Here is a 25,534-nt window from a genome sequence, read left to right on the forward strand (position 1 = left end):
TAATTTGAGTACCAGTTATCGGCTATATTTATTCTTAGTAAAAAAATATGCAAATCTATTCTCCAGGATGCAATTAGGAGAACAGTGCCTCTGTATGCCGCCCTTAGAGGGCAGCCTCCTTAACATCATGCATGACTACCAAGCCTACTATCATGATGCGGATTTAATTGCCAAATTAGTATTTCTATTCCAAAAGGAACAGATTCCCAGCTATGGACAGCGCTGTTTCGGGCTTTTGGACTTCCTCAGGAAAGCGCAGGGATACTGATTTGGCAGAGTGAGAGACTATAGACCAGGATCAGGGGATAATCATAAACATTAAGGAGAGTGTGTGCCTACATAGGCGGTACAGAGACTTACAAGTCATTCCTGCTCCGCGAGGGATTCTGGGTAAAAAATATGCAAATCTATTCTCCAGGATGTAATTAGGAGACCAGTGCATCTGTATGCCGCCCTCTAGAGGGCAGTCTCCTTAGCATCATGCATGACTCGGTTAACAAACCTACTATCATGATGCAGACTTAATTGCCAAATTAGTATTTCTATTCTTAGCCATATTGAGGGAATTTAGCAACAGCTTATAACAAGTCTCGGTGGCTTCAGGCTGCAGATTGTAGAGGCATTTGTACCACCATTCACACTTTCTATGGGCTAGTTCACACGTGAGTATAAGGGGAGGTTTTTGACAGCGGATTTCGCGTCCAAAACCTCCCCTTATAATGGTGGTCTATGGAGACCGCCGGGCTTCTGTTCTCCGCTAGCGGCGAGCTGCTGCTAGCGGCGAAAAGAAAGGACATGTCCTTTCTTCAGGCGGAAGCCGCGCAGGTTCAGCCGCGCGGCTTCCGCCCCCGGCAGCTCCCTCCTATGTCGGCTCATTCATTTGAGCCGACAGCAGAGGGTTAAGCCGCGACAGCGATGGTCGCGGCGGGCGGGTTTTGACAAGAGAGAGACGTGGCTCAGGGTGGATATTTTTACAGTGAAGAAATGAAAACTAATCTATAAATTCCCTGTGTATTTATTTACCAGATAGAAAGAAATGCATCAAGACATTAGTGAAACATCAGTCATTTTTATATTTTATCTTAATGCATGAAACATTTATACAGCAGGAAATACATCCACATCTATGTACAAGCAAATTCACGCTTATAACAATTTTTGGATCCAGTCAAGTGCCCTCTTCATATTGGGGCAATGCAGATTTTCTATTGCATGGTACCATCTGCAGTGACTTCTCTGTGCAATAAAATCATCATCAGTATAAATGGCCATCATTTGAGAGTATCGGAAATACCCATTGTCTGTCAATCAGAAATGTCGACCTGATGGGATATTTGCCCCTTAGGATAATAACAATCCCCGTTTCATATTACCCTTGTGTCATATATAGAATAATGTAGTCCAAAAACTTGCTATTTTAATAAGATTTTTTTTTTCCAGCAAGTAGATTTGCTTCTGCACAGGGTTTCCTAACCAATAAATAAGGGGATGATTTCACTGTTAAATTCTTGCCTGCCCTTTAGCTAGGACAAAGTACACTGAAAGTGGGAATTTTCTTCACATTACCATTTTTAATAGTGTGTTTTTTTGGGTTTTTTAAATTTCTTTAAATCAATCATATTTAAAAGAAGAAAATACTGTCCAAGTTGTCTTAAAACCCAGTCCATCAGAAGGGCATTCCTCCACTTATGTGGCGGGCTATCTGCTCATCAGTTGTTTCTTCTTTATCCTTCTCACGATCTCTGTTCCAGTCTTTCAGACCTTCAGGAAGTGTTGTATCCTCTTCGATGCTTCCAGTACCTTCTACAAATTCCTCATATGTAGATTTTTCTGCAAATGGTCTTGGCCCCAAAAGTTCAACCATATCACTCTTATCTAGAACCTCCTTTTCTAGAAGTCTAAGAGCGACCTAGGAAAGAACAAAAGGAAGAGCAGGTTGAGGTTTTCAAATTAATCTGCAAATTGGAAAAGTACGATTGGAACTGTGGCCAATGTGGTAGCCTACCTTCTCTATATCCGATTTCTTTTCCTTAAGCAGTTTTACAGTCCTTTCATATGCAGAATTAATAAGTATTCGAACTTCATCATCAATGAGTCTTGCAGTGGCTTCACTATAAGGCTTCTCTAACACCATTTCCCCTTGACGTGGAAGGTCAAATGAAACTTGGCCAACTTTATCACTCATGCCAAACTGGACTATCTATAAAATACAAAGATGAATTTTAGTTTATCCAGCAATACACACTACAATAACCTGCTGTCAACTCCGGGCTTTCCATCCTAATTCCCAGAGAAACTACATAGTGACAGCTTGCTGGCAGTAAGTTTTAAAACCCATTCATTTGGATGTGTTTTTGAAGCAAACGGCCAGTGCCCGTATGCAGCCTCTCCGCCTGGAAACCATTTTTTTTTTTTTGGACGGACATAAAGTCCTGCATGTCAAATGAATGGGTTTTAAAACTGACCGCTGGCAAGATAAGATAATCCTTTAATAGTCCCACAATGGGGAAATTTCAGTGATACAGTTTTATAGATGGTACAGTAGTATATAACAAGAGAGAAACACATACAAGCTCATGGCAGATAGAGAAATCCTAGGAATCATAGCAACTAAAGAGAAAGAGACACAGACACACTGCAGGATCATTTAGTTCTCTGTGTGAAGTGATGTTAATAATACAGCCCGACCGTGGTTGGAGGACATGAGGGGTGGGTCACAGCATGTAGATATAACAGGAAAACAAAAAACAAAAAAACAGTCCCCTGTCCAGTTTCCCGGGGATTAGGACGGAAACACAGCGGATGGACAGGGGCGCAAGTGTGACGCTCCCTTACATGTGGCAAGACAAAACAGTACAAGACACCTGGAAAGGCCACACTTAGCAAAATCTTTTGATTTTTCACTTCAAGCATAAGCCTGGCAAATTTTCACTGGTTAGTCAGAAGCAGTAAAGCTCCTCTAATTTATTTAAAAATCTATTAATTGAATTCCTATGAAAATAAATAAATATTCAACAAGCTAGGCATCTCATTAATTATACAATATAATAATAAAAAAAAAAAAATAATTTCATTTTGAAGCCAGAGTCTATTTTTTGTTCCCCCCTAACTCCACCACCCTGCATAGTAGGAGGAGCCACAGGCCCCCTTTAACAATGGATGAACACAATACAGTACAGTCTGGAAAACAGGGTCCATCTGCAAGTCATATTTCCCAGACCGAACTTGGCTAAGTGAATTGAACTCACTGGATCACAGAGTTCCTGAACGGATGGATCACTACAGTACTGAACTGACAAAGCTTCGAGTTCAGTACCATTCAGTCCAGCCGTCCAAGGGACAATTGCATCAAATCTCACTATGATGCAGTGAGTTGAATTCACACATCTGAGTTCAGTCTGGAAAATATGTCCTGCACACAAAGCAGGGTGTATTGGAGTTGTTGCTCCTAAATAAGATGATAAACAATATAAAATGAAATATTCAATTCTGTCCTAAGTTTTTTTTTTTAATGTAGATTGTGAGCCCCACATAGAGCTCACAATGTACATTTTTCCCTATCTGTATGTCTTTGGAATATGGGATGGAAATCCATGCAAACACAGGGAGAACATACAAACTCCTTGCAGAAGGTTTTTTTGCCCTTGGCGGGATTTGAACACCAGGACTCCAGCGCTGCAAGGCTGCAGTGCTAACCACTGAGCCACCGTGTGGCCCCTTGTTATAAGCTTTTGTCAGCAGGATTGTGAGCCATACATTGCAGATAAATGTTTATTTTATGAAGAATAAGACACCCTTAGTCCTTTGTTTATATTTACTAAAATTGTAAAATAAATTTCAGATTTATTCTCCGATTGTGGCTAGGAGAAATATGAATGGAGCAGTAGTGTAACAAGAGCGCTAGCACTTCATTTAAAGTCTATGGAGTAGATTTTGAATGGAGTGAAGGTTGGGGATGCTCAGTGCTGCTGTATTCAAACACCTCCTCACCATGGGCACGGTGAGGAGGAACAAAGGGATTGAGAACCTCACTCTAGTGTTTGGTGGGAGCTCCAGCAATCACACATCTATGACCTATCCAGTGAATACATTCAGTCACGCACCTGTGCATAGGCACTTTGTGTCACTTTCTTCAAATCATCCTGCGCTCCAGTTGTAATTCTCCCAAAGAATATTTCCTCAGAGACACGACCGCCCAGAGTCATACACATCCTATCCAGCAGCTGCTCTTTTGTGTATAGATACTGTTCTTTCGGCAAATACTGAGCGTATCCTAGCCCCTTTCCTCGTGGGATGATAGAAACCTGGAAGAGAATTCAGAATTCTTAGGCAAAAGTCCAGTACATGTAATAACTGAGATAAGTATAAATTGTGACACATTCCTGTAATCAGGAAATCCACAATCAGCACAGCCGAGGTGTGATCCTACATGTGTTTGGATTAGATGTTACTGCCAAGATGTGATCTATGAACTGTGGAGGATTTATTTATGTTAAAGTGCTGTTCATATATTCATTAACAGAAAGCTAAAAAGAGGTTTGTTGTCCTGACTTCCCCTCATCTCCTAAACATAGCAATAAATCTAGGTAATAGGTCATAAACCCTGTAAATCAGTAGATACACCAAACATTAGTAACGAATAATAATGCATTCCCATAGACTCTTACCATTTAACAACCTATTGTACACAGTAATATTAAATTATGCTGTAACCCAGACCCATGTCCTAAAATAATACCACATGTGTACACATAACATAAGCAGTCTGTATCCTGAATATTAAACACTTGGCACTGAAGACAGTTTTCAATATCTCAGTCAAGCAATATGTCCTGTCCCAAGGTGGTAGTTCTATGAACTGAAGGCATTATACAAACATGTACAAAAAGAGAAAAACATGGCCTGCACATCCCAACCTTATACATTGATCTAGTGCATCTCAGCAAATTTTACAATACCGAACGTGAGGTTCTTAGTATACATATTGATCAATGTGCATAAGCCCACTAGCAACTTCACGGCGACCTCTCCATAGTGGGTCCCCACTCCACTGGGCGCGGCGCCACACAGCGACCGCCACAACACAGTGCCCGCAGGGCGAGCGACCCAGTGGTCCGACAACACCCCTGCCACCAGACCAAGCCCCCAGGCTCTGGGCCACGTTATACAAACATCTAGTCTTCCAGTCATATTTTGCATATATATTTAATAAAGCATCTGCTTGTAAATGTGAACAGAGCTGTGCCAATGATCTACTGCAATGACAGTATCACCTGAATCAGGGTAGACAGGTATTCTGTACATGTAGCATACAGGTGTCCTACAGGTACGAGGTGTATATCTAACCTTTAAAAGGGGGTCTGCATGTTCCAGGAACCACCCAGCTACAGCATGTCCGGCCTCATGGTAAGCTACTGTCTTTTTTTCTTCTGGATGGAGAACTTGGGTTTTCTTTTCTAAGCCTGCAAAATGAACAACATAAAAGAACAAGACTATTACAGCAAAACAAGAAAAAGTAATATTACTATAGTAGTAAGAGTAATGATATATCTCTATGGTGTTATTGAATTCCAGGAATCACAGTATACTTTGTAATGAATGCACTAACCAAATATACCGGCAGATGAATGCTACTTTCAGCATCTATAACCTAAAATAGGTAGCATCTAAACAAAATTCCAATAACCAGGTTGTTGAGAGAAGAAAACACGGCTGCTTTCTTTCACAAATCACTCCATCATCTGTCCACAGGTTGTGCGAGGTATTGTAGATCCAGCCCTTCCACTTCATATGAAAGGAGCTGTAATACCTGGCACATCACGTAGAAAGGGTGGCACAGCCATGATGTTCTACTCTTAGACAACCCTTTTAGAAAAAAAAAAAACAGATTCAATGTAGAGCATGCTTTGGGCGATTCTGGCAAGTCAATAGAATTACCAATGTAACGACAGCAGAGATGTGTTAGCTTTACTCAATGATACACTTACGGCGTACAGACAGCGATTATATCACTTGTCTATGACAACCTTACCACTTTAGTGTTTGTCGATAGTTGCTTTCTATGTATCTTACCTCCTATTACTCTCTCAATGGCTTGTTCAAAGTGTTTCTGGTTTATGGCATCAGAGAGGTGTCTGGCAGCAATAAGTGCAGCTTCATTACACACATTTGCAATATCTGCCCCTGTAACCAAAAAGAAAAATATACAAAAAGGGAAACCAGATGAGAAAATCTTACATTGTAATAAAATGGATAATCACATATAATTGCCTTTCATATTTCCTATACGGTTCTCCATATGTATCAAACACTGTAATAATGTCACTTTAATTTACAGATCCCACCATTTTAAGTGGTATCTACTAGCAATATATTTCTTTTTATCGTGAGATATTCATAACAATTGTCAAGAGAACAATTTTTGACCTGTCATTCAATGTGTAGAAAAATTCTAGATATAGTAAAACATTACATAAAGTGAAGCCAGAGACACATTTAATATTATTACTTTATTCTGAAAGCTAGAGATTCAGAAGCCAGGCTGATATATGGCACACTATGTTCTCCTGGCTTAGAAGAACATCTCTTCTCACCTGAAAATCCAGGAGTTAAAGCTGCCAGTTTCCGAGACAGGGCTTCTTTATCTATTGCACCATCTAATTTCAAAGGCCTAAGATGAACTTTAAATATAGACGCTCTGCCTTTTATGTCTGGAGGCCCTGTATTTGGCAAGAAAGTTTACACTGTAAATATTACAGATCACATTCAAATACCTGGCTTTTTTTTTGTTAGCCATAAGTTATTTTTAATGCATTACCTATATAAATCTGTCTATCAAATCGGCCAGGTCTCATGAGAGCCGGATCCAAGATATCAGGTCTATTTGTCCCAGCCAAAACAACTACATTTGTTGTGGTATTAAAACCTGTAAAGACATAAACCAAGATAACATATCTAATAAACCAATGAGCCAGGAATATTTCCTAGGCAGACAATGCTTCCGTCAGGGTGCACGGTCTGTTCCAATAGAACATGCTGAGCATACTGTTCAGTCACTAACAAATACAGTACATAAAAGGAATACATTACCATCCATTTCTACTAGGAGCTGATTCAATGTGTTTTCCTGCTCATTTTGGCCACCAAAGTTGCCACGTCCCCTCTTTCGTCCAACAGCATCAATCTCATCAATGAAGAGAATACAAGGAGCATGTTTCCTGGCCATACTAAATAGATCTCGTACCTAGAATGGAAGGAGTAGAGAAGATCTTACAAATAATATGTGAAATATTCTGGTATCTTAATAACGGACTGCAGTCACTTTTGTTATGGATTGATTGATAAACTATTAGACCTATGCTCTGCATATGCAATGATGACATTTACGAATAAAGAGTGAATTAATACGAACTATGGCACCTTCATAAAATGGAAACCCAACCATCAACAGAGAGCAAGGGCTGTGTGATTTTACCATAAAATTGGGCAGTTATTGGCAGAGTGTGGTAGAACCCCTGTGTAAAATTGGTTTATCGCTTATGTATTTATTTCTAGAACATTAAATACGTACAATTATTTAAAAAAAATTACTTTACACTATAATATGACACTGCCCTTCAGAAATAATAATTTAATAAGGAGCAGCAGATTTTTTTCCCCTGCTCTGGACTTTCCATTCCCATGTACATGCCGAACATTAAGATGAGGCTTAAAACATACCCTGGCAGGGCCAACACCAACAAACATCTCTAGGAACTCTGAGCCATTGACTGTGATAAAAGGAACACTGGCTTCTCCAGCTGTGGCCTTTGCCAACAATGTTTTTCCTGTACCTGGAGGACCTGTGAGAATAGCACCCTTTAAAAAAAACAAAAAAACACAATTCACTATGGGTTTACTAGACATGTACTTGGTGATTCATTTTCTTTTCAAATGAAGGATTGTGATACACTGAAAAAATGTAAGAATTACAGAGGAATATACAAATAATCATAAGCCAAATACTGAATATACCAATCTTTGTAGAGCAGCTTAAGAGGGCTCCTAGTGGTCAAATGTGGAACTGCATTTGTTTGGCCAATGGTTTACCTAATGAGTTGGAACGTGAAGCTTCCAGGAATTCTGAAGCATATCTTTATCTCCTGCACAACCAATGTATGGCAGTCTACCTGAGTAAAGAATGAACAAACACCATGCTTGCTGGAACAAAGCAGCCTCATTATTTAGTTAACTAGCAGGGTGAAGGAAGTTTGGCCTATGACGACTAAATATTGATGCCCTATTCTAAGGCCACTGATATTAAAGGTGTTGTTCAGAATCAGAAAAATGTGGCTGCTTGTTATATGTGACATAGTATCTCTGCGGTGCCCCCAAGTGGACCTCATCTGCAACACCATATTCTGATGAGGAACGCCTCCCTCCCTCTCAGTACTCGTCCATAGATGAGTACTGGGGGGAGCGTTCCTCACCGCTCAGCATCATCACTGGGCAGTAAGCAACGTCCCCTCTCACAGTACAGCACTATAGACGCTGCTGTGAAGAAGGGCGTTCCTAGGTCTGTCAGAAACGCACTTCTGACAGTGAAGAGCTATGGTATCGGCACTGATAGCTCTTCACCGGCGGCACAGAAAGGGAAAGTCGATAGTGGGCTGAATTCAGCGCACTGTCAGCTTTCTAGTGTTGTATTAAACTGCATGTCCCCAAAATGGTGAAAGATCCACTTTAACCAACTTGGCAAACCTCACATTTTCTGTGTGACTACATGATTTACAAAAAAGAAATAAAATATGAATGTTCAACTTTTTTTTGAACATATACCAAAAACCTAAAATTGACAACAAAACCCAAAAAGTGAGATCATAAAAAAAAATAAAAAATAAACATATATATTTATTGTTATTATATATTATAAACCCAGACTCACAAGACACATCAACTTTACCTTTGGTATTTTTGCTCCTAAATCTTGATATTGCTTTGGATTCTTTAGAAAATTGACAAATTCCATAATCTCAAGTTTAGCCTCCTCGCATCCAGCAACATCCTTAAACTTGACATCAATTTCATCCTTGAGTACTTTGGCAGTTGTCTCTCCAACACTGAACAGCCCTCCCATACCTCGACCTGGTCTTCCTCCTGCAGGACCCCTTCTCAAGGTGTATACGAGGAAGGCAAGAATAAGGAATGTTGGAAGGATGTTCAGAAAAAAGGAGCTAAAAATAGGAAAAATATAAGCAAGTTAGATCACATCAATAGCATACTCTACTGTGCTATCGCATTTTTTATAGGAATGATATAATATAGGAGTCTTCTCTGCAGGATTCTATAGATATGGGATACGGATTCTAAACATAGATACTGGCTGAATTTAAAGTATAATTGTCACCAACTTTTTTAGGAGTAGGGGAAGTACCCATATATACTCGAGTTTAGGCCGACCCTAATGTAAACCGAGGCCCCTAATTTTACCACAAAAACACTGGGAAAACTTATTGACTCGAGTGTAAGCCGGGGGGGCTTTATTATTACCTCCATGTTTCACATATTAGTAACCCTTATATGGAGCACACAGGGGTTAATGTGAGGGACATGATGTGTTAACGGCTATTAACCCCTTCCCGACATGCGCCGTAATAGTACGGCGCATGTCAGGTCTGTAACTATGGCGACCACCCGCCATAGCCGCCGGGTGTCTACTGCTTTAAGCAGTAGACAACCGGCTCTAATGCCTCCGATCGGTCCCCGGACTGATCGGAGGCATTAACCCCTCCGGCGCCACGGTCAAAGGCGCCATTTTCCCCGCGGCGCATGGGCGCCGCCATTTTGGCCGGGATCGCCGGCTCCTGGAGCATGCTCCAGGGCTGACATCCCGTTGCCATGACAGCCGGGAGCCTTGTACAGTCTCCCAGGCTGGTCTGCAAATCCTCTCTTTTGCAGGCTGGTCTATGCAGCCTGCAAAAGAAAGGATGCTTTTTTTGCAATGCATTAGCATTGTAATGCATTGCATTAGTGATCAGACCCCCTGGGGTTCAACACCCCTAGGGGGTCTAATAAATGCAAAAAAAAAAAAAAAAAAAAAGTAAAAAAAAAATATATAAAAAAAAATATAAAAAGCATTAAAAGTTCAAATCACCCCCCTTTCCCTAGAACACATATAAAAGTACTTAAAAACTGTGAAACATATACATGTTAGGTATCCCCGCGTCCGAAATCGCCCGCTCTACAAATCTATAAAAATATTTTTCCTGTTCGGTAAACGCTGTAGTGAAAATCAAAAAATGCCATCGGCGGGAAGGGGTTAATGTGGGCAATGCCTGAATAGTAACCCCAGTATAACCCAGTAGTAACCCCAGGAATAGTAACCCCAGTATGTAACTGTGTGTTTTACTGTCACTTTACTGTATGAGCTCTCCTGGATGCAGACACAGGAGCAGGGACCTGCCGCCTCTCGGGCTTTCATCTCACTTGCTAGTGAAGGGGGAGTGTCCTATACCATTGCTGTAACAACCACTGAAGGACACTCCCTCTTCACTTAATTTATGCAGGTCTTTGCAGTCCTGTGCTGCATGACTCGCGTAGAAGCCGAGGGTTTTTTTTCAGCATAAAAAATAAATCTGTTTTTAGCATGTACTGTACACGCTGAATACAACTAACAGTAAGGTATAGAGGCTTCTCTGCCTGCATGCCTGACAACTCCAAAACCAGACAAGTGACACAAACTTACCCATCACCCTCCACTGTGTACACCACTGGCACTCTATTCTCTGGCTCAATACCATACTCCTGCTGTGCAGTTTCCAAATTCCTCTCAAATGTGTCCACACTGCCAATATTAAACCAGACATATTTCTACATGTAAAACAGAAAAGAACACAACAGATCACAAACTGAACTGCTCAGGATATGGTAATGAACAAATATAGCTGCATATATTGCTGAGAAGCAGCGCACATTGAAGCACGCATGTATAGAAAAGAGCTTGTAACTGCATTTTACCCTTGTTATAAATATAGTGGGCTGTACAGATCGGTTATAGTTTACACAATACAACACTTTCCCTACCATAGATTTTCCTGGTTGTCCTTACAAAATGTTGGTTTTGTTTGGAGGGATTGGGGGGGGGGGGGGGTTATATAGCGATTTTCCCTATACAGCAATTCTAAGATAACACCCATCATTGTCTAGAAGGCTCTTATGGTGTATGGCAGGATTTCCCTCTATGTGACAATAGTAAATCATGTTAGTGCTCATTGTCCATCCTCCTAGAAGAACACAGGTTTTATTTCAAGGCGGGACGGTGGATCATTGGTTAGCACTACAGTCCTGGAGTCCTGGGTTTGAACCAGACTAAGACAACATCTGCAAGGAGTTTGTATGTTCTCCCTGTGTTTTTTGTGCGTTTCCTCCCATATTCCAGGACACGTCATCAGAATTTAAGAATAATGTGAGCCACGGGCTTCTTGACGCAACTTCAAGTAAGTTCGCCTCAAATTAAAAGAAAATGTTATGGAAATATTTTTATAAAGTCGGGCACACTTCTGTTGGACATTTAGAACATATCTTCTGGATACACTACAAGTCTCCCAGACAGGAATACCCCGTAAGTGTCCTGGTTTTCATACTTAAGAGGAAGCAGAAGGGAGAAACTGCATCCAATAACAGTTACAGAACTTATTAAGATAGTTCATTTCAGACTGATGTTTATAATAAGTATAAAGTCCTTACCCCTTCCATACTGGATTTTCCAGGAATAAGCACAACTCTGACAAAACGTTTGTTTACAACCTGCAGGCGGTCCACCTAAAAAAGAAGAAGGAAAGATCACATCTAATCACGATAAATTGTTTCCTCATTGCGGCATTAAAGGGGTTTCCAAGTACCTTAAAATTATACTGCAGGTCACACATATAGTAGGGGCTATGTTGCACACTGGAATACACATTATATATTCCAGCGCATTGTACAAAGCATTATAGTCAATAGAGAGGTCACAGCTTGGTCAAGTAGCTAATCATCAGGGGTGCAGCTAGTCAGACCCCAATGATCTGATATTTATGACAAATCCTTACAACATTAACTTAAAAAAAATCCTTGGTAGATGGGACAGACACTTAGGATGAGGATGAACTCACACAGCTACACGATTACAGAGCAGAGAATGGACCTCCCTGTGCTAAAATACTTCTGTAATCAAAATCATAATATCATCAATGACATGAAAATTTTGGTGGGAAATTTTTGAAAGGGGGAATTTCAAATCAAAGAGTGACTGAAGAGTATGGAAATATAAACTCATGACAACCTTTGACACATTCCAGAGGGGGTTAAATCTGTCCCATGGTTTTATGTCATTTTACAAAAACTAGGCATCACATCACTAATCAAAGGGACCATAAACTCAGAGAGACATCCTTTGAACGGATAATTATTTTTAACTTATTTATTTTTGTGTGTACCACTTTCCATCCCCTGTCACTTGATTCCTATGCCTCTCTTAGTGCATAAATATGCATGCCTTCAGAAATTGTGTCATACCATGCCTGATGAAGAGACCTAGTCATAATTTTTGTTAGCCATTAAAAAGGTTTTAACTACTGAAGACTCAACCTTTATATTTCATATTGACTGGCTAATACTGTAAAAAGATATTTTCTTTAAGCCTAAATTGTTAATTTACGTCAAGTGGGCTGTGAGATCCTCTGATAAAGAAATTCCCACTAAAGTGCTTTAAACAAAATGAACGCATGCAAAATTAAAATATTTCTTTAAAAAAAAAAAAGCTGTAAAAAATTGCCCTCATAACCAATGAAATGTTTGCTTTGTTAGTTTTGAACGTGAATCACCATTTTTTTTTCTTTTTCAAGTACAAGACTGTAATGACAACATTAAGCAGGTAACTTAGTCACTGAAACAATGTTTGATGTAACCATGGGAGGATAAGCCAAAAAGTAATGACATCATGTCCCATGGCACACAATTTATAGAAAAACTACAGCTTTTACTGTTATGTTGCTATGAATTCCAGAAACATTTCATACTTGGATTGCAAACTATAGGTATACAATTAACATTGTTAGTATGATCTTTGCAGCCCGACTCCTGTACACATTGCTGTGCTCTTCTCACTCACCATGCCTTGTGATAAGTAGTTGTTCACAAAGTCCTTCCATGTGATTTCTACAGGGACCTTCCTGAAGAAGATGTAGTAGGTTGCAGCAGCCCAAAATCCTGTACATGCAATGAAGTAGTATCGGAACTGGCTATCATCCCAAGGGAATTCGCCCTGTAAATCAAAGATTTGGAGGTCATGTAAATCCTTTGTTTAATAGAGAAAGATTTTTACAAGTAAGATAAGTATGTAATTACTGGAGTTCCCATCACTCAGAATAATAGATTCCTGTCTTTCTCTTTGAGCGCAGTGGTAGTCATGCATTTGTGCTGCTACCTCATTCAAAGTTAAAGACAGCTGATTGTACCTGACTATCTCCATTAGTCCCATTGATTTTGAATAGAGCAGCAACCTACATATAAGACCACTGCTCCATCAAACCTCCGTCAAACAGGGGGCATGAAACACTAGTTGACAGGAGATAAGGACTAAATCAGGGGAAACTCCTATAAATTGAGATTAGTACATTTGTAACTTTTCAAAATGCCTCACCTTTTGCACTCTTGACCACCACTCATCCGATTTCCCACCTTTCTTGCCTCCTCCCCCTGACGCACCACCTCCACCTGATGCGCCACCTCCCCCTGAAGAAGTCTTCTCATCTTGCTTAGCATCTACAGTAGGAGGAAAAAAACACTGTTTTCAGAAAAACAGAACATCTCGATTATCATGGCAAACAATAACCAAATAAAGAAAACTAGAGGTAACACACTGGCTTTCTACACCCCAACCTCATAGCTTCTGTTCATACAGAACTATAGCTTTGTTCTATAGTATTCTGAGTCACATATGTATTTCAAGTTCAGTTTATTTTAACAGGGGTTTTTGCATGAAGTTAGCTATTAACTAAAGCTGGGAAAAACGTCGGTCATATACCATATTGTTTATACATTACATTCTTATCCCAGTACTGAACTATCTTATTGACACAGAGGCCATAATAAAATAGGTGCATCTACCTTTTACATTGTTTGCTTTCTTGCCATTTTTTCCATTTGGGAAATATTTCTCAAAACCTGAAAAAGACAAAAGCAGAGACAAAGGAATATAAATCTGTAATAAGCCATACTAGATTTCAACTAGAGTTCTTACTGCTTTATAAACATAGACACTCACTGGGGATATTTTCACACAGCTTTTTATGGAGAAACGCCACATCAGTTCTTTGAACCAAAGCCAGAAGTGAACACAGCAGGCAGGAGAAATGCAAGTTACCCCCCTTTATTTCTCATTACTTCTGGCTTCAGTTAAAAAAACTGAATGGAATACTGACACAAAAACGTGACATTTTTCAAAAAACAGAAGCCTGGAATTATTAATAGTTAGATAGTACAAACAGTCAAGAATTTTTAGCTCCAAACAGATGTCTAAAATTTGGGCCACTGTGTGTTATTCCAGGATTTTAATACCGATGACCTATCCTTAGAATAAATTATCACTATTGGATCAGTGACGGTCCAACTTTTACCCACTCACCTGTTCAAAAGAGCCTCAGTTGACCAGATGTCAACACTATTTATAAAGACAGCACTGTACATTGTGCAGCATCTGGGAAAGGGACCGCAAGTTCAACCACTTTTAAGTGAATGGCACTCGGCTTGAAGCATCTTTCTCACCTGCTACACAATACATAGAGTTGTGCCATTCCAGTGATTCTGCAGTTAGCTGATCAGCAACGGTGGTGGGAGTTGCACAGATATTGATGACCCATAATAAGGATATGTCAGTAAATGGGTTGTGCTGTTATGGACACTTCTCTCCTTATCTTATCATAATTGCTGGGTTCCCCGGTGATCAGAAGGACGTGAGACTGAAAGTTCCCCTAAGTCTTCCTTGTGAATGGAGTGTCAGTGTACTTGTGTGACCTGCACTCCATTCACTACTAAGAGACTGTAGTGTCCATCAGTACCTCCAGACCCATAGAAGTGAGTAAAGCGACATCATGCAAGTGCACTGCCGCTCAACTCACTAGGTGGCCTTAAGGGGACATTTGGTCCCGGTCCTTCGAAATTTTTTTATTTTTTTTCCTCCAGTTTTACTTGTCATGGTCCAAACATCAAGTGCAGTACCTTTAGGGGGCTGAGAGCACAGTCGTCGATATGCAGCAATAACATTGGCGAGGAAGGTGTTCTTGCCTACATCCGTGGCTCGTGTCTGAATCTTAAAGACAAAATGAATGGTATCCATAAGTTGAGCAGTTCTGCATTGTTATACTTCAGAATCAGATCTGCTAATAGCAGAAGAAAAGTCAAAGCATGTCCATTACATTAAGTTATTTACTCTCAATACATCAAATATACTTTGACTGTCATTATACCTGTGCAATTACAAAACATCTGAAATTCAACTAGAGATTCTCCTTTACCCAGACATCTTGTACTCATTTCAGTTTCCGTTTGTAATGGTATATTCATATAGGACAGCAATGATGGGGCCTGCGTGTATGTACCCTGATTGGTACAATGTGTGGCCTAATATTGTGGTTTGAAAACTATTATTGAAATTAATCCTGATATGGAAATAAATAAGTAATAACCAGCTTCTTAGATTTACTTAGTTTACCTATAAAGCAGGTACATCCATGGCCTTAATCTGCTCAATGTAGATTTATCAAAAGTTGTGGTTTATCAGACAGTCATACAAAACTCTCTCGTACTGGTGTAATACCTTCAGGAAGAAAGCCCTAAACAAACACATATCACACTAGAACATTCTAGTCAATTCTCTCTGCTCACTCTTCTGTCTCGCAAATACAATTTCACATTGTATTGCAATTCTGTACTGGATTCTCACACACTAGAGGAAAGGATTTGTCCTGTGTTATAATCGAGGACTTCACATATGTAATTTAAATACAACAGATGAGTAAAAGGATTCCTTTTCCCAACAGAAGGATATTTATACCCCTTGCTGTATACATGTAACTAGTTACACATCTTACATAATCTACATACACATCTTACATAATCCACATACACGCCTATCAGATACAAGCAATATGTAACCACAGAACTTAAGGACAATGGATACCATCCACTGAAAAAAAACTGACCCTCTGTCCATCATTGTAATGTGGCCATGATACATACAGATTGGTAGGAGCCTGATCTACTTTTTTACAGCACATTATCCCATATCAAAGTGTTTCGCATGGACAGCCCCATTTCGGACTCAGTCCCAGCTGATGACATGCCTGCACCAACTGTAGAGAAGAAATAAGTTTCACCATAGAAGAGCAAAACAGGACATGATGAGACACTTGAATCCGGGTCAAAATTGTGTTTACAGTTTACATATAGGCTTAATCTACATTAAAAAAAAAATTATTTGTATTACTTATCTCGCACTGATACTATGTATAATAGTGACACATGCATGCTAACTTTCCTACTGCAATACTTAGACTTATTTACTAAGTAACTATGGCTCACAACTCTTACCACTTTCTTTAATTCAGAATATTACATAGTATAAGAATTTTCAAGAAACATGCCAAATGCTGTCCCTGCTCTATTAAAGGGGCATTACCACCTGTAAATGTTATAGGATCAGTGAGAGCTCTGAAGGAGCTGCAATACTGGCTTAGACCATAGTTTCTCTATGCACAGTGATTTACAGACAACCTTTTAGCAGGGAACTGCAGCAAATAGAGCTGGGAATATGACTGTGCAGGTTAAAGCTAAATAAATAAATAAATAAATCTGGGGACACTATGACGTCTCAGCCTCAAGATGTCCTCGAACCACACTGACTGACAGGACTCCTCTTCAGTTGATGCTAACAACCACACTCTTTTTAGCATCTTATCCGGGGTGGGGGTAATCACTTGACCCCTACATGGATCAGCTGTGCAACACCTCATTTGATCCCTATAGTATATAGTGTACAGAGCTGAAAGCAGATGGCTCTATACACTGGCCAGGCAGCTTTACTGTGTAATCAGAGCAGCTGATATGTGTGGGGTCGGTCCCCCCATGACCATATATTTATAACCTATCCTAAGGAAAAATAAAATCCCTGAAAACCTCTTTGAAATTCAAAAACAATAAAGCATGACAAAATTGCACAAAACATTGAGACTTTTCTGAGCACATGCCAAGCTGGAGTAAAGCGGGCAGATTTAAGCCAAAGTGTCAGACCCTCTAATGTGTATGGGGGGGCCTCCAGGCACACTACACTAAAAAAAGGTTAGAAATCTAACATCTGCAGGCGGAGAAGTATCTGTGCCTTGTTACTGAGGGAAGGGACGACTCCAGAAATTAAATGTACTCAAGCCAAGAAATCCTATTAATATTATAAATGTGAAAGTTTTTGAGTTTGGATGTTTGTGGGTTTGTGTGTTCGGATGTTTGTTAGTCAATCACGCAAAACCCGCTCGACCGATTTGGCTGAAATTTTCCACAAACATAGTTAATACACCCCATTGCGCAATAGGCTACTTTTCGTCACAATAGCGCACATACGTTTGTGCCAGGACCCCCACAAAACCCAAACTCACACCACCATCTCTGCAATCTCACACACTTTGGACCATAGCAAGCCACAAAATTCATATTGCCCTCTACAGCCTCGCCCCTAACCCCACACAATCTCATATACATATACTTTACCACTTTGCCCCTCACCTTAACGATACTCCAGGAGGCTCTCTTTAACGCTCTGGAGCAGCCATGTTTGCCAACCCCCACCGCTCTGACAATCCACGACACCGCCCACCCATGTCAATACCCCTGGGCGGTCTAATAAATGCAAAAAAAAAAAGTTTAAAAAAGTAAAAAAAAAAACATATTAAAAACAAAAAAAAAAAAGGATTAAAAATTCAAATCACCCCCCTTTCCCTAGAACACATATAAAAGTAGTTAAAAACTGTGAAACACATACATGTTAGGTATCCCCGCGTCCAAAATCGCCCGCTCTACAAAGCTATACAAATATTTTTCCTGTTCGGTAAACGCTGTAGCGGGAAAAATGGTCAAAAGTTCCAAACCGCCGTTTTCCCACTGTTTTGATTCTGATAAAAATTTGAATAAAAAGTGATCAAAGCAATAACATTTCCTGAAGATGGTAGAAGTACAAAGTACACCCAGTCCCGCAAAAAAAGACGCCCTATACATCCCCGTACACGCACGTATAAAAAAGTTACGGCTGTCAGAATATGGCGACTTTTCAAAAAAAATTTTTTTAACAGTTTTGGATTTGTTTTTAAGGGGTCAAAATGTAACTAAAACCATATAAATTTGGTATCCCCAGAATAGTAACGAAACACAGAATACAGGGGACATGTCATTTTGGTTGCACAGTGAACGCCATAAAACCAAAGCCCGTAAGAAAGTCGCAGAAATGCATTTTTTCTTGAAATCCACCCCCTTTTGAATTTTTTCCCTGCTTCCCAGTACATTATATAGAATAATTAACCACATGAGGACCGCCGTACGTAAATTTACGGCCTCATGTGCTGGTACCTAAAGACCGGACTATTGTCAAAATACGTCCGGCCTTTAGGTACCTTTCTGGTGGGGGGAGGGGTGCGGGGGGGACAGGGGTTAGGTGTTACTAACACCTAACCCCTTCCTCCATAACGTCCAGTCGGAACTCAGTCCGACTGGACGTGTTAACCCTTTCGATCGCGCCGTGAAACATCACGGCGCGATCGAAAGGGATCCGCCGATAATTTAAAGTGATCGGCACCCCCCGCGGCGAGATCGAGGGGTGCCGATGTCAGTAACAGGTAGTCTGGGGTCTGGCCAGTGACCCCAGACTACCGGAGCCCCACATACCTGGTGATCCTGCCAGGCGATGGAGGAAGTGAGCGATGCAGCTCACTTCCTCTGTAGCTTACAGGACACGAGCAGGCTCATGTCCTGCTCGTGTCCTGTCTGCTACTGTGTAGAATCAGTTGATGCTTTCATCAAAGCATCAACTGATTCAAGTGTCCTAAAGGGACACATGAAAAAGTAAAAAAAAAGTTAAAAAAAAAAAAATAAAGTGTATGAAAAAAGTAATAAAGTTCTAAAGTCCAAAAATCCCTTTTTTTCTATACAAAATGAATTATATAAAAAAAAGCACTAAAAATTAAAAAAAGCAATGCATATTTGGTATCGCCGCATCCGTAACAACCTGTACAATAAAACTGAAATAATATTTAATGTACACGGTGAACGTCGGAAAAAAAAAACGGAAAAAACTCGCCGGAAATAATGATTTTTTGCCATCTCATCCTACAAAATATGCTATAAAAAGTGATCAAAAAGTCATATTCACCCCACAACAGTGCCAATAAAAAGCGCACATTTTCCCGCAAAAAATAAGCCCTCAACCAACACTGTCAACCGAAAAATAAAAATGTTACGTCTCAGAAGATGGCGATGCAAAAAACATTGATTTATGTCCCCATATGTGTTTTTGTTCTGCAGACTTAGTATCGCATAAAAAAATAACATAAATGAGGTATCGCCGTAACCGTACCGACCCGCAGAATAAAGGACACATGTTACTTATGCTGTACGCTGCATGGCGAAAAATTTAAAATGTAAAACTCAATGCAGGATTGATTTTTTTTTTTTTTTAATCCAGCAAGAAAGAGTTAATAAAATGTAATCAGTAAGTTGTAGGCACCCAAAGATGGTGTCATTACAAAATGCATCTCATCCTGCAAACAACAAGCCCTTATATGGCCACGTCACCAGAAAAATAAAGAAAATATAGCATCTAGCAATGTCAAGGCAAAACCCCCCAAAAATCGCCAAATTATTAGAACACAACTGGCTGCGGCAGATAGGGAATATATAAGCTGTGCGAGCGAATATCAGGGGACACCCCAGATTTACAGCTTATGAGCGAAAAAACACCAGAAGTGACCCCCAAAGTGACCCCCAGAGTGACTCCCCCAATCATAGGAGCTACTGGGACATAGTAGGGAATTTGGTGTCTGCAATGTTCTCCGCACAGCTTATACATTCCCTCTTCGCCATCCGCTGTGCAGTCACGTCTGGGATACTAATACTCACTACACCCCCTGATAAATTCTTTGAGGGGTGCAGTTTTCAAAATGGGGTCACTCCTTTGGGGAATCCACTTTTCTGGTACCTTACAGGCTCTACAAACATGACATGGCGTCCAGATACCAAACATCAAAATCTGTACTCCAAAAGCCGCATCGCGCTCCATCGCTTCTGCGCCCTGCTGTGCGCCCAAACTGCAGTTTATGACACATGTATGACACTGGTGTACCCAGGATAACGGACGTAATGTCATATGTGGGTATAAACTGATATTAGGGCACAGCTGGACGCAAAAGGGAAGAAGGGTTATTGGGTTTTTGGAGCACAGACGGTTTGGTTTTTGGATGCCATGACACTTTTGTAGATCTGAAACGCCAGTAAAGTGGAATCCCCTGATATGTGACCTTATTTTGGAAACTACACCCCTGAAGGATTTATCCAGGGGTACAGAGAGCATTTTTAACCCCCAAGTGTTGCTATAACTTATTATCCATAAATGAATACGAAGCTGATTGTGAGAGGTGAAAATGACAATTTTTCCAGGAATACGTCATTTCAGTGCGTAATATGTTGTGCCCGCCTTGTATCAGAGATGAACGCTCTAAAAGCTGTTGTGCCCGGGATACCCGCTTACCAGTTTTTGGAGTGTCTCTGCTGACATAAGTTGGGCACAACATATCGGGCACTAAAATGGCGAATCTCTGGAAATTTTTCATTTTTAACTTCTCATTATCAGCTGTGATTTCATTTCTGGAAACTAAATAAATGCAACACTCAAGGGTTAAAAACGCTCGTTACAACACTTCATAAATCCCATCAGTGGGCTAGTGTCCAAAATGGGGTGACATGTCTGCGGATTCCACTTTATTGGCAATTCAGGGGCTTTGCAAAAGTGGCATGGTGTCCTAAAACCAAACTGTGCTCCAAAAACCAAAATAGCGCTCCTTCCCTTCTGTGCCCGGCTGTGCCCAAACAGCCATTTATACCCACATATGGCATTAAGTCCGTTATCCGGGGTACACCAGTGTCATACATGTGGGCATACACCGCTATTTGGGTACCCAGCAGGGCGCAGATGTGAAGGAGCGATATGTGCTTTTGGAGTGCAGATTTAGATTCTTTGTTTTTGGACACCACGTCACATTTGCAGAGGCCCTAAAATTGTCCCTACAAAATGGGGTCACTTCTTGGTGAATTCCAGTTTACTGTCACCTGTGTAGTTTCTAAAATGGGGTCACAATGGGGGGTTTCCATTGTATTGATACTTTAGGGGCTCAGCTAATGCGACATGACACCTGAGAACTATTCCAGCCACATCTGCTTTCTAAAAGCCAAATAGCGCTCTTTCCATTCTGAGCCCCACCGTATACCCATACAGCAGATTATGGCCACATATGGGGTATTGCCGTGTTAAGAAGAAATTGTGTAACAAACTCTGGGGGGCTTTTAATTCTTCAGCTACTTGCAAAATTAAAAATATGGCGCTAAATGGACGATTAATTGGAAAAAAAAAGTAATTTTTCATTTTTACGTCCCATTGTTAATAAAATCTGTGAATCAGCTGTGAGGCCAAAATGCTCACCAAACCCCTAGATAAATTCTATGAGGGGTGTAGTTTCCAAAATGGGGTCACTTTTAGGGGGTTTCCACTTTATTGGTACACTAGGGGCTCTGCAAATTCGACATGGCACCTGAAAAATATTCCAGCAAAATCTGCCCTTCAAAAGCCAAATAGCGCTCTTTCCATTCTGAGCCCCACCATGTTCCCATACAGTAGATTATGACCACATATGGGGCATTTCTGTGTTCAGGAGAAATTGTGTAACGAACTTTAGGGAGCTTTTTTTCCTTTATCCTCTTGTGAAAATGAAAAATTTGGGGCTAAATTGACAGTTTGTTGGAAAAAAAGTAAATTTTCATTTTCATGTCCCAATGTTAATAAAATCTGTGAAACAGCTGTAGGGTCAAAATGCTCACTCTACCCTTTGATATGTTTTGTGGGGGGTGTAGTTTCCAAAATGGGGTCACTTTTAGGGGGTTTCCACTGTATTGGTTCTCTAGGGGCTCTGCAAATCAGACATGGCACCTAAAATTATTCCAGCAAAATCTGCCATCCAAAAGCCAAATAGCGCTCCTTCCATTCTGAGCCCCGCCATGTTCCCATACAGCAGAATATGGCCACATATGGGGTATTGCCGTGTTCAGGAGAAATTGTTTAACAAACTTTGGGGGGCTTTTACTCCTTTAACCCCTTGTGAAAATGAAAACTTTGGGGATAAAGTGACATTTTAGTAATTTTTCTTTTACACATTCCAATGTTAGTAAAATCTGTGGAACAACTGTAGGGTCAAAATGCTGACTATACCCCTTGATGAATTCTGTGAGGGGTGTAGATTCTAAAATGGGGTCACTTTTGGGGGGTTTCCATTGTTTTGGTACGCTAAGGGCTCTGCAAATGTGACATGGTGCCTGAAAATTATTCCAGCAAAATATGCTGTTCAAACACCCAGTGTCACTCCTTCCCTTTCGTGCACTGCCGTGTGCCCAAAAATCAGTTTACACCCACATGTGGGGTATTTCTGTGCACGGGAGAAATTGTATAACAAAATGTGAGATGCATTTTCTCCTTTAACCCTTTGTGAATGTGTTAATTTTAGGTCTAAATGAATGTATTAGTGAAAAAAAACGAAATGTCTAAATTTGACCTCCATATTATTTTTATTCTTATGAAATGCTTAAAGGGTTAACAAACATCCCAAATGCTGTTTTGAATAATTTGAGGGGTGTAGTTTTGAAAATGGGGTGATTTATGGGGGTTTCTATTATATAGGCCTTTATAATTCCTTTCAGAACTGAAGTGTTCCCTAAAAAATTAGTTTGAGGAATTTTCTTGTAAATCTGGAAAATCGCTGTTACACTTGTAAGCCTTGTAACGTCCAAAATGAATTAAAAGACGATCAAAAGATGATGCCGATATAAAGCAGAGATATGGGAGATAATATTTATTCATGTATTTGGATGGTATGACTATCTGCCTGAAAAGCAGAGAATTTCACATTTTGAAAATTGCAATTTTTTCCAAATTTCCATCAAATTTGCTAGTTTTTTTATAAATAAATACAAAAATATTGATTAGTGTTTACCACTAACATGAAGTATAATGTGTTACGAAAAAACAATTTCAAAATCACTTGTGTAAGTTAAAGCGTCTCAAAGTTATTGCCATTTAAAGTGACACATGTCAGTTTTGAAAAAAGAGGCCCGGTCCTTAATGTACTTCTGGGCCTGGTCCTTAACCGGTTAATGGTGGCATCATGAAGAAAAATTTGTCCCGCAAAAATTAAGACCTCATATGGCTCTGGGAGCGGAGAAATAAAAAAATTATGGGGTTTAGAAGGAGGGGAGTCAAAAACGAAAAACGAAAATCAAAAAATGCCATCGGCGGGAAAGGGTTAACTTCAAATACTTCCGTCCCAAAGTCACTATGTAAAGTTTCTCACAACACCGTATATATAGCAGCTCAAATACAAAGTAACTTCAACACAAAAGTCTCACGTATTCTCTGAATTACAGCAAAAACAAGATACAAACTTACATTTCATATCCCATACCTTATACACAGTACGAAAACCTTACCCACGCCTGTATATACCCACTTCTACAATCACCGCAGACGAATTCGCGGGTACCAGCTAGTATTATATAAGCCTTAAAGGTCAGGAAACAAGACAGAGAGTGACAACAGAAAGCCTACAACAACACTGACAGCTCTGCAGTGCATACTCCACTAGGGGGCGTAGCAGCCATGCATTATGCAAGTCTCTTCCATGTTCCTGTAGCTCTGCCACCAAGTTGTATAATAGGACTCACCTCTCTCAGGCAGCAGGCCCCTGCACGCCGGCCATGCGGCAGCACGGGAAGCAGCGCCCCGGAGAGAGGCCGGCAGAGCCCGTGCACCAGCAGGCAGCGGTGAGCCATGAGGCAGGATCTGGCTGAGAACTCCGCAAACCGTCACGTTATGTCAGCAGCATCACACCTCCCTCTACTACTTCCAATACGACCTCCACAGGCTCCTACTGGAGCTAGCCACTGATGTCACGGCCGCCGCCAATCACAGAGCAGTCGCTGCTTAGTGACGTAACCCATGTGGGCGTGCTATGGAGTGACAGCTCTGATCATGTGACGGGCTTCTGAGAGTGACGTCATGATTACTGTAAACACAAGTATAGAAGCCAATGGTGTAAGTGCTGTGTCAGGGTGACATGGGTAACCGGGGTGTTATGTAGCAGGCGGGAGATGTCACAACTAAGCAACACTGGGAAGGAGAAGCAGAGTCACCATAATGAAAGAGCAATATAAGCGATACAACCTCACCATCATGGCATGTCTATAGGGGACAGTTAAAGGGAGACATGTCCCTATAGTGTGCAACTGGAACACTAAAGCTACTGTCATATACTAGTAACAGACAGCAGTATGTCTTGTCTTGGCTGATGGGACATTGGGCTCCATGATTTTGTCCTTCACTAAAAAATCATTTTTTTTTTTAAGTATATGGTCGAATTTGAAATTTAATCTTAATTTTATTGCATTTGTTAGAAAAAAATAATTTCAAGGTCAGTAAGCTGGTGTCAGGAGTCAGGTCTATGTGATTCAGGTTTCTTTGTCCTGGCACTCAGCTATTAATCACAGTAACCCCGCATTTACATGACCGGACTGTGGGATACGGCTGTGATGGAGGGCGCATGGCGTGGTGGCATATGGGAATGTTGCATCTCCTAGTTCAGTGCAATGGTACCATTTAACCCCTTCCTGACACCGCCATTTTTTGTTTTTGCATTTTCAATTTCTTGAGAGGTGAAACTGACACTGATTTAGACTTTTCAATTTTTCCCGCTATGGGGTCCAATTATATTTTTATATTCCTGGGATGCCTAATGTGTTCTTACTTATTTTTCAATATGCAATTGAGGGGATCTAAGGAAAGCAATATCATTTGAATATATATATATATATATATATATATATATATACACACACACATATGTATGTATACTCATGTATATATATGTGGACAATATTGTTGGTCCCCCTCGTTTAATAATAGAAAAACTCACAATGGTCACAGAGATAACTTGAATCTGACAAAAGTAATAATAAATAAAAAAATTCCATGAAAATTAACAAATGAAAGTCAGACATTACTTTTTGCTTCAACAGAATTTTTTTTTTTACAAATAAATCTCACGAAACAGGCTTGGACAGAAATGATGGGACCCTTAAAGGGATCCTATCACTCACACACAATTTTTTCTAGGTACCACGTCGGAATAGCCTTAAGAAAGGCTATTCTCCTACATTTCGT

General features: G+C 40.3%; 1 protein-coding gene across 1 annotated transcript; it reads right to left on the reverse strand.

Annotated features, from left to right (window-relative positions):
• Nucleotides 1-1,421: 1,421 nt before the first annotated feature.
• AFG3L2 (AFG3 like matrix AAA peptidase subunit 2) lies at nucleotides 1,422-24,278 on the reverse strand. Its single transcript, XM_075270700.1, has 17 exons — nucleotides 24,040-24,278; nucleotides 15,238-15,328; nucleotides 14,128-14,184; nucleotides 13,661-13,782; nucleotides 13,130-13,282; nucleotides 11,725-11,799; nucleotides 10,724-10,848; nucleotides 8,942-9,212; nucleotides 7,720-7,857; nucleotides 7,090-7,243; nucleotides 6,818-6,925; nucleotides 6,594-6,719; nucleotides 6,073-6,183; nucleotides 5,347-5,462; nucleotides 4,104-4,304; nucleotides 2,006-2,200; nucleotides 1,422-1,909 (listed from the first exon to the last, which is right to left on the reverse strand). The coding sequence occupies exons 1-17, from the start codon at nucleotides 24,145-24,147 to the stop codon at nucleotides 1,667-1,669; spliced, it is 2,394 nt and encodes a 797-aa protein (XP_075126801.1). The 5' UTR covers nucleotides 24,148-24,278; the 3' UTR covers nucleotides 1,422-1,666.
• Nucleotides 24,279-25,534: the final 1,256 nt, after the last annotated feature.

This window comes from Leptodactylus fuscus, chromosome 4, assembly GCF_031893055.1.
Source record: "Leptodactylus fuscus isolate aLepFus1 chromosome 4, aLepFus1.hap2, whole genome shotgun sequence".
NCBI classification, from domain to species: Eukaryota; Metazoa; Chordata; class Amphibia; order Anura; family Leptodactylidae; genus Leptodactylus; species Leptodactylus fuscus.

Bases quoted from the DNA above. Each gene is read 5' to 3' on its own strand.
- AFG3L2 (XM_075270700.1), bottom strand. From the start codon at position 24,147: ATGGCTCACCGCTGCCTGCTGGTGCACGGGCTCTGCCGGCCTCTCTCC. The intron at 5,463-6,072 runs GTAAGATACATA...TTCATTTTGCAG, and splicing joins CATTGAGAGAGTAATAGGAG to GCTTAGAAAAGAAAACCCAA. The intron at 2,201-4,103 runs GTGCGTGACTGA...TGTATTTTATAG, and splicing joins CACAAAGTGCCTATGCACAG to ATAGTCCAGTTTGGCATGAG.